This window comes from Entelurus aequoreus, linkage group LG17, assembly GCF_033978785.1.
Source record: "Entelurus aequoreus isolate RoL-2023_Sb linkage group LG17, RoL_Eaeq_v1.1, whole genome shotgun sequence".
Lineage (NCBI taxonomy): Eukaryota > Metazoa > Chordata > Actinopteri > Syngnathiformes > Syngnathidae > Entelurus > Entelurus aequoreus.
Window position 1 is genome coordinate 38,837,891 of NC_084747.1, and position 12,830 is coordinate 38,850,720.

At 38.5% G+C, this 12,830-nt stretch overlaps 2 protein-coding genes across 3 annotated transcripts in view; one reads left to right on the forward strand and one right to left on the reverse strand.

Moving 5' to 3' along the window:
* The window catches only part of il17a/f2 (interleukin 17a/f2), a 410,073-nt gene that overhangs the window by 286,475 nt on the left and 110,768 nt on the right, over positions 1 to 12,830 (forward strand). The gene's annotated exons all lie outside the window — the stretch shown is intronic.
* stxbp1b (syntaxin binding protein 1b) overlaps positions 1 to 12,830 on the reverse strand; it is a 115,035-nt gene that overhangs the window by 101,405 nt on the left and 800 nt on the right. For both annotated transcript variants that reach the window (XM_062025689.1, XM_062025688.1), the window contains exons 2-3: positions 3,454 to 3,503; positions 3,285 to 3,366 (exon numbers count right to left, since the gene is read on the reverse strand). In XM_062025689.1, coding sequence (XP_061881673.1) covers positions 3,285 to 3,366; positions 3,454 to 3,503 — 132 coding nt within the window. The remainder of the gene's footprint in view (positions 1 to 3,284; positions 3,367 to 3,453; positions 3,504 to 12,830) is intronic.

A 12,830-nucleotide genomic window follows, 5' to 3' on the forward strand; every position in this document is an offset into this window, starting at 1 on the left:
CTGTCAGATATAGTCTTGTATTTATTAGTAGCGTTAGTTATATATATATATATATATATATATATATATATATATATATATATATATATATATATATATATATATATATATATATATATATATATATATATATATATATATATGGCAGTGGTTTAGCAGAACATCTGCGTCTCCATGAGACCACATTCAGCATTTTAAAAAGTAGGTTCTGTTGTAAAACAAACTGAGGGAACCTCTAATAGGTGGCACAGATTATAGTTCTGATAGATGGGCAGTCTGCACCACTTTTGCATTTGGTATCAATTTCACACAGGGCCTGGTTTACTAAGATCCAAATAAGACATGCTAAATAGCATGTGCAAACTATATAATTGTGTGTATTATTTGTGGTCGTCTCTACTAAGACTGTGTATGCAATTGATAACAAGTGCAAAAGCAGTGCAGCTTGCCTTATTTAAATGAGGATTTTGTGTGTACTACTGTCTGTGCCCAATGAGACACACATTTCCCTCCACATTTATGTTATCATCATACTTGCCAACCCTCCCGATTTTTCCGGGAGACTCCCGAATTTACCGGTGGCAACCATTCTCCCGAACTTCTCCCGATTTTCACCCGGACAACAATATTGAGGGCGTGCCGTGATGGCACTGCCTTAACGTCCCCTACAACCTGTCGCCGCGTCCGCTTTTTCTCCAGACAAACAGCGTGCCGGCCCAGTCACATGTTGTATGCGGCTTTTAAAGACACACGTAAGTGACTGCAAGACATACTTGATCAACAGCCATACAGGTCACACTGAGGGTGGCGGAAATAAACAACTTTAACACTGTTACAAATATGCGCCACACTGTGAACCCACACCAAACAAGAATGACAAACACATTTTGGGAGAGTATCAGCACCGTAACACAACATGAACACAACAGAACAAATACCCAGAATCCCTTGCAGCCCTAACTCTTCTGGGCTACAATATAAACCCCGCTACCACCAAACCCCCCATCTCCCGAATTCGAAGGTCTCAAGGTTGGCAAGTGTGGTTATCATATGCTCCAACAATCCAACCTATGCAGCACACGCCACCATTTCTGGGTGATATAGACAAAATAACCTATTTTTGCGCTCTGGGAGGTGTGGGTGCATCTGGAATTATCAAAAAATACATGCAAACATGCATGAAAAGGCAGGTTGCAAGAAGTTTTTTTCAGATAGGGGATTTATTATCAATATATCTACATGAAAAAAACTAGGGTAAAAAGTCAATTGGAATAATTGTAATTATCCTCTTAAGTCATCCAGCAGCTACATTTATAAAATTATATTGCTGAATTGATCATAGGTGTATTATATTTTATTAATGGCAGTCTAAATTTGTTGCCACACATGTAGAACGGAGGACTCGTATTCTGTCTTTGCAGCTTGATCACCTCCTTTCTCACAGGCATGTTTGCATACACATTTCCGACCGACTAAACAAATACGTAAAACAGCAGCCGCAGAACAGTTTTAGTCATGATAAATGCGTGTGCTAAATAATTATATTTGCATTCGCTCCTCCAGTATTGTGGCCGTTCTGATAATCAGCATATGCTGTGCATATAAATGAACACAGACACGCTAAATGGATTGTGCTTCCTATTTTGCTAATTTTAGAGACACACTTACTGTTTGGCTGCGATGAGGTGGCGACTTGTCCAGGGTGTACCCCGCCTTCCGCCCGAATGCAGCTGACATAGGCTCCAGCGCCCCCCGCAACCCCGAAGGGAATACGCGATAGAAAATGGATGGATGGATGGACTGACTTACTGTTTGGGATTTTAGTAGATCAGGCCCTACGGCTGTAATAATTAACAAATACACAATAAATTATGAAGCCTAAAATGGTGAGGATACAGTAATAGTACACTGCACAGTATAGCCTACACGCACAACTTAACAATGTGACATCAGTGGTGCCCTGTGTGACTACGGAAGCACAATGTCACGTCGGGGTCGCATGTTTTTGCAAGGATTGTTTTCCCAGGATGCAGACGGATCTCCGGAGGCAAAGTGCAGGTAAGACAATGATTTATTTACCAAAAATACAGGAAGATGCAAACAAACACAAGAAAAGCGTGCAGATTGCACGAGAAGCTAAGGAAATAGCTAACAGGAAGACTTAGCATTGAATCCGGAATCAAATAGTATACCCACGTAACTTGTTGCATAGCGCAAACAAGACCGCGTCATTATGCGTCACAGAAGCTTCCATAAACATGCAAGGGGCGAGGGTGAGCCGAAGAGGCCGTAGCAAAGGCAAAACAAAAGATACAGGTATGGCAGTATTGTCTCAAATATATACCACTTTCTAAAATATACCGATACTGTATTAACTGTAATACCGGTATACCGCCCAAAACTACTGACCACAAGTTAAAATATGATCATAAGTAATTCCACTTGGAGATGGAAGTCCTACATGTCAACTTGTAAGAAAATCTTTGAGTGAAACTTCCTGGCGAATGTATGAGTATGAGTAGGCCCAGACCGATATCAAATTTTGCTGGATGATATATTGTCCCACAAATTATAAAGTAAAGTACCAATGATTGTCAGGCACACACTAGGTGTGGTGAAATGTGTCCTCTGCATTTGACCCATCTCCTTGTTCACCCCCTGGTAACCTACTCAGTGTCACCAAAAATTATTACCATTTTTGGTGACTTAACCCCCAATTCCAACCCTTGATGCTGGGTGCAAAGCAGGGAGGTAATGGGTCCCATTTTTATAGTCTTTGGTATGACTCGGCCGGGGTTTGAACTCACAATCTACCGATCTCAGGGCGAAAACTCTAACCACTAGGCCACTGAGTATTATTGCCGATAAATGATTTTATTATCAGCATCATTTTGAGAGCCATTTCAGCACTAATGTAATCACAATACATAATTTTAATAATGCAAGTAACCCTTTCAAAGTTACAAAAAAGTGCCAACAAATTCAATATAAAATGGTTGGTGATTGTATTCACTTTGATATGATTATAAACATGTCAACGTTCCCTTTACTTAAGTGTTAGTTAGAGATCAGCTGAATCATGTAGCATTATCATCAGTGGGTAATACGAACCATAATAATACATCATTGTTAATATGAGTATATTGTTATTAGTGCAACTCCGGGGGGTTATGTCTGGTCCCATTTTAAAAACCTAGTGACGAAAACATATCAAAAAGGTTGCTAAAGTGTCATCTTTTTGACATGTTTACAACCAACTTGCATTGAACTGATGAGGTACTCACTGGTGATTCCCTCGGACATGATGTCTGTCATCTTACAACATGAGGAAATCATCCTCATGCTCAGCTTGTCCACAACAAGCACCTAAAACACAATTAGACATGCCTCTTTATATCAAGGGATTAACATTTTCAAATAATCTGCAAATCTAAAAAACAAACATGCACTTACTTTCCATTTTCCTTTTTCTCTTGCCTTCTTGATGACACCATTCATTATCTCTGTAAAGTAAGAGATGGAAATATATTTCTAAATTAATAAACACACAATTAATATAATTGAAAAAAAATGCTGTCCCACACATTGAAATTATTTAAAGGACAATAACAACACGCGTGTGTCAATGTTTCCATACGGCTTTCAATGGGAATTTCACTGTTTTTGGAATGTTGCTCATCATCCACAATTCCTGTGTGAGACAACAACACACGTCTTTCTCTTTTATGTGCATTTCAAATAGTGAAAAATTGCTAGTAAGGCTAACAATGCAGGGAATGGGATAGATCTACTTTGCCTACAAATCACTCTAAAAACATCCAAAAACTGCCAACAACGCTCCATTTACATGCCTTGACCCACATATTAACTAAGCTATAGCGTTTTACCATGAATTGATTAACGTGGACCCCGACATAAACAAGTTGAAAAACGTATTCGGGTGTTACCATTTAGTGGTCAATTGTATGGAATATGTACTGTACTGTGCAATCTACTAATAAAAGTCACAATAAATAAAAAAAAAAAGCGACATTGTTATTGTAAGAGCTAACGAGGCATGTTTTGACATTGTGACACATGACCTTGTTCACACTGCTCCTCCGACAACAACCGTGTGTGATTTATTGATTTTATGAAATTACAACAAGATTTAAAAAGTGGTAAAATAATTAATTTACAAAAATAAATAATAAGGTTAACTTTAGTGGCTTAGTTCAATTCATAATTGATGAGAGTTGTATTCAAATTGTGAAATAAATAGTAGTACATATTTAAAATGTGTAAAATATGTTAAAATAGTCAAAAACACACCACTAACAATTTAGTCAGGGATCTGTTTAATGGCGATTGCTCGGGGATTGATTAGTTATATCAATAAAGACAAAAGGGGTATCTGATGGCCGTGGAGCACCATTCTGGATGAGGATGCCAGAGGTACACATCGTGTCCAACCATCCTCATTCTTATCGTCCCCTTTCCAGTTATGTTCTGAACCATTGGACAGGTTAGTTACAGTGGTACCCTTAATGTACATATCTTGAGCATGTGTAGTGCATTTTGGCAACTTTTGAAGCAAAGTTTGGTGCCTTGGAGCTTGGGTTGCTATGTAACAGTGCGCTGAGAGGCTGGTGTTCTTGTAGCCGCTAGTAGAAGCAATAATGAATGTAGGGATGCGTGTGGCACACATTTGCATGTTTCTTTCTGATTTTTATTGTTTGTTTTGAGAAAATTACATGTCACAATTTGTCAAAACTATATCTTACTTGATTGTTATTCCAAGTTAGCATGCATGTGTGATTTGAGTCTCTTTCATAATTATCATAATGTAATTACAGCAGAGTTGCCAAGCCTCACGCTTTGAGCGTGACAGTCACGCAATTTAACCCATTCTTAAGCCACACTTGACATTTATCGTGCTTACATTTCCCTATTCAATATTGTATATTTATTTTCTTCACAATAAATTAACTTTGATCCTCGCAGCTTTCTGTAGGTCTAGAGTTACCAAGCCATCAATCCTTTGGGCCCTGTTAACACTGCACACCAAATTTGATTTATTTGTCCTCAAGTGACACAGATCTGATTTTTTTGCTGTGATTTTTTTTTTTCACAACTTCATATATTTGTTTGTGAAAGTTAACTTTTCCCTGCACACAAACGGGTGACAATTTGGTAAAAATGCACTCTCTTTGAAAACAGTTACATAGAAACTAGTAATTAATGAAAATGAGTAAAATTAACTGTTAAAGGTTAGTACTATTAGTGGACCAGCAGCACGCACAATCATGTGTGCTTACGGACTGTATCCCTTGCAGACTGTATTGATATATATTGATATATAATGTAGGAACCAAAATATTAATAACAGAAAGAAACAACCCTTTTGTGTGAATGAGTGTGAATGAGGATGGGGAGGGAGGTTTTTTGGGTTGGTGCCAATGTTCCCTCTAATTTTTCATGTGTGTGAGCAAACGCAAAAACTCCCTGAGCATTCCAGTGGAGCCCATGTGAGCAACATCAGACGTGCACACTGTGGCTACACCAGCACCACACCTGTCCCAAACCTGACTAAATAACAAGTTCAATCTCCATCCATTTTGTACCGCTTGTCCCAAGTACAGTATCAGAACTGTATAAGGTTGATACTACAGCGGTTAGATTGATATTTGTTACAGCTCAGACACCTGCTGCCGCCGCTCATCCATCTGTGCGCTCCAATGAGATCACCGCGGGCCACACCCACGGGCGTTCCCTTTCCGCTGCGGGTGCGCCTCTGCACGGCTGCAGGAGATCTGCAATCTGCGCACCTGCCTGTGATGAGCGAGCTGCCTTCTTAAGCCTGCACAACCTGCCATCCCTCGCCGGAATATAATCTTCTGTTAACTTTGTAAGCACCCCGTGTCTGGCTTCCATCCCGCGAACTCCCTCTCCCCCAGTGACTTCCTTGTTTCCATTGTGTCTGATGTTCCTGTTGTCTTACCGCAGCCCTTCCCGTGTTCTCCTGTGATCCCCTGTTGTTCCCCTTGCTTCCCGGACTGCCCTTTTGGATTCTCGACCTCCCGCTTGGACACGGACCTCTCAACGCCTCTCTCTTGCCCTGGATCATCTGCCTGCCCAACGGACTGTCTTCCTGCCTTGTCCCTCCTCTCGCCCAACACAACACTACGTAACACACACTACAGCTAATCACACACATAGCCACGCACCACATACACTTTTGGATCTCGTTCACACTCCATTTCCTTAGTTTATATTATTATTAATTTGATTATTATTATTATATATATATATATATATATATATATATATATATATATATATATATATATATATATATATATATATATATATATATATATATATATATACACACCGTAATTTCCGGACTATAAGCCGCACCTGACTATAAGCCGCACCAGCTAAATTTAGGGGAAAATACAGATTGCTCAATATATAAGCCGCAACCGACTATAAGCCGCAGGGTTTTGATGTGTAATTACCGTAGTATATAGGGGTTCCTGCTACCACGGAGGGGATTGTCGGGACAGAGATGACTGTTTGGGAACGCAAAGCGTCCCATTTATTAACTATAAATCTTTCAATCATTCAATCAAACTTTCACATCTTTGACATGGCGAACAGCATTCGTGCAGAGTACAAATAATACAACGGTGCCAAGTAATACAAAGTGCTCGCATGTACGTTATCAAAATAACCAGCCTACCGGTATATGAAAAGTCAGTCTTTAATCATTGTGTCATCGTCTTCCTCTTCGTCGGTGTCGGAGAAGAACAGGCCGTATATAAGCCGCACCGTTGTATAAGCCGCAGGGACCAGAACGAGGGGAAAAAGTAGCGGCTTATAGTCCGGAAATTACGGTATATATATATATATATATATATATATATATATATATATATATATATATATATATATATATATATATATATATATAGTGACTATTACGGACAGCAAAACCCTGTCTGTCTGAGAGAAAGACAAGCTTTATTGACCTACAGTTAAAAACTAAGTTATTTCACTTTACCTTTTTCTGTGTTGATTAAGCTGTGTTGAAGCAGCAAAAAGGACATTATGTTAAATGAGGAGTTTCTGTCTCTGATAGTTGATATAATAATGTAACTGCATCATAAAGCCTACATGAACGCCATGGTGTTCAGGGATAAATAGTCTCTCCTATTGCTATTGTACAATTTTTTCAGCTATAGTACATTAGTAATGTACCAGCCTAGTTTTGAATGGCAGGGTCCCTTCTATCACATGTTGATACAAATATAACATTTACATAATAAAAATCAACTACATTCTTTCCAAATGCTGTAATAAATTAAGCATGATGAGTCAGAGGTGGGACCAAGTCATTGCTTTGCAAGTCACAAGTAAGTCTCAAGTCTTTGCCCTCAAGTCTCGAGTCAAGTCCCGAGTCAAGACAGGCAAGTCCCGAGTCAAGTCCAAAGTCAAGACTGGAAAGTCTCAAGTCAAGTCACAAGTCCTGCATTTTGAGTTTCGAGTCCTTTCAAGTCCTTTTGACCACAGACTAATATTTTTACACAGATTGTGTATGCTTTTAAACCGCTGTATTTATTTATTAAAACAAGTGCATTTGAAATAGCAGGAAAGAAAATAGTACTGACATTGCAATTCATAATAGCACTATTAACCAGTCATTTTAATAGTTTAAACAATTTAAAACATTTAACTCATTCCTTTACAGAATAAACACATTTGCAAAAACAAGTGCAACTGTACTTATTTGTACAAAAGTGTTAACATTGTATTTCCATGGCATATTGCATTGTAACTAGTTTCACAGCAGTTTCTATTCTGTTCTTACCTTATCTCATTGATCTCATCTCATACTGTATGTGTGTTGATGTGTGCGTACACATGAAAAACATAACAAATACATGAACATAACAATGAACAGAGTTGTACTTTTTAGATGTCAGGGCCCTATGCAATATGTACACATATTCTTAATATAGTATATATTTTAACTGACCTTTATTTGACTATGTTTGTCTTTTTGTAGGTGGCTAAAATACGCGGTGCTGCTGACCGCCGTCTAACGTTATGTTACTGTGTGTGATACATTGACTAACGTAACGTTATTGTAGGTACCTCATGCAACCCTGCTTAAAAAATCACTTGACAAAAAGTATGAATAAGGTAGCGAGCTGCAGTGGACGCAACATATTGCCGTGTTTGAAATTACGTTATAACCATAAACATCTTATAAGTAGACGCAATATTGGTTGCTGTGACGCGAGCAATTTGCATCTTGAAGTGGTGATGAGGAGCCGGCGAGCAGCCTAAACTGACAGTTGACAGGTAGAAAACAAAGATGCCGGGCGGGTGTTCAGCGTTTTCCTGCTCAAATGAGCGGACTGTTGAAAATAGGAATCCGGGGATTACTTTTCACAAGTAAGATTTAACATTAATGTACTATTGGTTGTATTTTATGAAAATAACATTACCACAGAGTTGAGAAGGAGCAAAGATCTTCAATATTTGTATGTGAAAATCACAAATAAATCTTCTGGGGGAGGATGACGCCCCTACAGGGGTTTGGTTTACAAACTTTCTGCCCCACCTAAAACAAAATTCACCAGCCGCCATTGATTATAATGTATTCTCATTTTAGGCAAAATATAAGACAATACTTTCTTAACAGTATAATTGTAACCAGGAATAAGTCTTCAAGTAACAATATTAAAATACTAACATTGTTGGGTAAAACAGAATTTGGTTTTATTCTGAATCCAGTGAAACAGATTGGTGGTTTTAGCTGATATAAAGACTTTCAGGTGTTTATATATGTTTAAGTATTTGGCAGACGCTTTTATCCAAAGCGACATACATAAAAAATACATATATAACAATCACTGTAAACATGATCATTTAAGGGAAGAATGTAATACAAAATATCAATACAAAGTGTCACGACAGAATAAACTCTCTGCTGCTGCAGCAACAGAGATACGGTCTATAAGATGTATAGATATCTAATGTATTCATACATTGTTTATGTAGCATGTATATATAACGTAATCATATTGTTTCTTCAATTTAAAAATAGCTGACCGTTTTTTCCCCCCTTCTCTGGGATTATATTCCCAGTTTTAATCTCGGACGTCTGGTCACTTATAGCGTATAAGAATATTCTATTACTGTTAAGCAAACTATGAATAATAAAACATGTGTCCGTTATCATAGCTACACGTATGACAAAAAAGCGCGTGAAAATGATTGGTATTCAGTGAGGTAAAATGAATTAAATGCGTTGACAGTTCATTGCTCCTGCCAAATGAATTGCACTGAGTAGAGCGGATCACCACTCCAAGATGGCGGCCCCGCGTCTCGTCTGCGCCAGTAGGCAGTAGCGCTCGATGCTGTGTACCCTTATAAAATGTCTATGGTTATGACGTTAGCAGTGAGTTTACAGCCTCACTGATTTAACTACACAGCAAATAAAAGTCATGTTACTTAGCCAATAAACGTTATCTTACATTCAAAACTTACCCTTCTTTGTGCAACTTCAAATGTCGAAGGAAGTTGGAAGTTGTTGCGTCTCCGTCTGTAACAGTCGAACTGCGTGATTTGCATACGGCAATTTGTTGACCAAGTCGTAGTTTTTATACCCGAACGAAACCAACTTTGGTATAAATCTTTCTCACTGGCGCGTTGTTTGACAACTCTTGTTCATTGGTTGTCCTGCAATTTGATTGGATCAATGCTGTGTGATGAAAACAATGTAGATCTCATTTGATTGGCTGTTGTACTGAGAGCACACACGCTGACACGCAGCACACACGCTGATAGACAGACACGTACAAAATGAAAACTACGGAGCGCTCCCAAATAACTTTTTAAGCTTTAGGTTTTGGGGAAAGTAGCAAGTCATGTCAAGTCAAAAGGCTCAAGTCCAAGTGAAGTCACAAGTTATGATGTTAAAGTCTAAGTCGAGTTGCAAGTCTCTTTACATTTTGTCAAGTCGAGTCTAAAGTCATCAAATTCATGTATCGAGTCTGACTCGAGTCCAAGTCATGTGACTTGAGTCCACACCTCTGTGATGAGTTGAGCATATGTCAGCATGTGGCCCCACTTTTAACTCTTTTTTTTCAAACGCTTATTGCAAACGCTTACTTACAGTAAGTAATTAATTTGACTTTGTAAGTCATTATTTTGACTTATCAATTCATCATTTTGTCATTATTTTGACTTGGTAAATTACTAAGTCATAATAATGACGTACTTAATATCTCAGGTAACTAGGACTGTTTTGTTTTTACTTTACGGAAAAAATATCGAGATATATATCATATATCACCATTCAGCAAATGGAGCGGAAAACACAACCAAAAGTTGTCGGGTTCTTCACGCGACGAAGCCGGCCTACTTCACCGCAGTCTGTAGTCTATTGCCCCCCAGTTGTGGTGGCAGCGACGAGGTGGAGACGTGATGGCGACAGGCCGAGCTACACCGTTCCCAATGCACACCGAGGCACAACACACGGCATGCCAGCAGCGACCGGGCTACGATAGAATGACCATACGTCCTCTTTTCACCGGACATGTCCTCTTTTGCGGGGCTGTCCGGGCGAAGTTTCTTAAATGCCTCAAATGTCCGGCATTTTGAGTTAAGGTAGCGTGTATTTTCAATGTACGTTCAGGGTTAAGAAGGGGTTAAAAACAAAACAAATTGTGGAGGTGTGCACGCAGCAGCGTACGTGAGGGAGGGGCAGAGACAGAGAGAGTGAGAGAGTTATGATGAACACGCATGCGTCACCAGGCTCTGCTTTTTATCGATAGATTTATCAGATTTCATTTTTATTATCTATAGCAGGGGTATCAAAAGTGTGCCCCGGAGGCCATTTGCGGCCCACAGCTAATGTTTTAAAGACCCACGGCACATTCTAAAAATACTATTAAAAAAAACAAATACATAACAAAGTGAAATAAAAAAGCTTAAAGGTTAAATGTAATTTAGGAAAAGTTGCAATGTTGACTAATAAAACAAAGCTGTTTTTTTTCTTTCAAACTGTCATTGCTCAAAACATAATATTGAATCAAAATCAATGTTATTATGAATTATTGACCTATCCAACGTTCCGATTACTTCACATCAAATATTCCACTAAGAAAAATATTTTTGGTGGAAGATTTTGCAAATTAGGTAAATAAATAACCAAAAAATGTATATTTTGTTGTTTTCTTACTGTACCGAAAATTAACCGAACCGTGACCTCTAAACCGAGGTACGTACCGAACCGAAATTTTTGTGTACCGTTACACCCCTAACATACAGTATTACATATTGTTATGAATATCTCTGTTACTACATTATATACAGACTTGCATTGTGTATATAAAACGTTTATGGATATTTTTGAAGTTGTTTTAGAGGGCTTTGAAGGCTACAACGGTGACTCCCAGGACCTGCATCTTTCAAGCGTTTTTTTTTTAATCATCTTTAAAATCGTAAAAAAAAAAAAAAAAAAAAAGGACATGTGTGTTCTTGTCTCTAATAATGATTGTGAACAATAGGGAACATTCCAAAAAAAAGTGCATTTGCTCTTTAAGAGTCCTTAAGAACACATTTACAAGATATGCTACAAACCCTAACGGAATAAAAATATTGAGATAAATGCAGAACTTCCTTTTAGAGCAGAACAGCTGTGCCCTGTGCCAAACAATAAAATCCCTGACAAAGTAACTTATCACAATCAATACAGTCACATCTGTTATCTATCATCTTCTCTTTTTTTAGATGCCTGCCCTAGTTTTTCAGTCGCCCACTTTGCATTGCATTTTATAGACACTCTCGTGTTTAACCAGTTATCCATTGTTTTTTGTGTATTTAATGTGCATGCTCCCTTCTTCCTGTTGGACTTCCATTTGTCTTTCTACAGGTATTAGAGCAATTTACCTTTTACATTTGAGTGCATGGAATTGTACATGTTTTTACTGAATAAAACACCCAGAATGTACATGAAAATAAAGAATGTGGGATTTACAATATTTACTATGAACTGTCTATCTGTGTTAGCCCTACGATGAGGTGGCGACTTGTCCATGGTGTACCGCGCTTTCTGCCCGATTGCAGCTGAGATAGGCTCCAACACCCCCCGTGACCCCGAAAGGGACAAGCGGTAGAAAATGGATGGATGGACCATGAACAATAAAACACTGAATATTGACAACATACTGTATGAATGTCACACCCTCTCTCGGTCGACATATTTTACAATCAAGCAAAACGCAACAAAAATGCAACAAACAGCCAAATATGAACGCGAAGGGTAAAAAAAAAACACCTACAATCTGATACATCTAATATATCACTAAGCTTAGGAACTTCGTTGTAAAAATCTCCTTCCGCGTCTGTCCCTGACACCCGCATTTCAGGCTGGCTTCGCTAAAAAAACACTGTGTGGAAACGCTCCCCGCCCACACTGCTTGGTGCCTCATCTGAGCTGCTGTGACTTAGATTACCATAGTAACTAGTATATCATGCAAAAGCGCAGATTCCAACCATTGAAATACTTTGTATAGTTCAAGACTTATGGTCATTTGAAAACATCACTGCACATCATAATGGCGGCTATAGTTTCGATCTTAAAGATCTAAAAAAATTATTTGGGAATGTCCAGCGGGCCAGATTGAAAAGCTTAACAGGCCGCATGCGGCCCCCGGGCCTTAATTTGCCCAGGTCTGTTATAGAACATACTTTTAAATAATACCATATATTAACAATAGCACCAAATCTTTATGATTATCTGTATTTATCTCAAACAAGCAACTAGGCTGCAA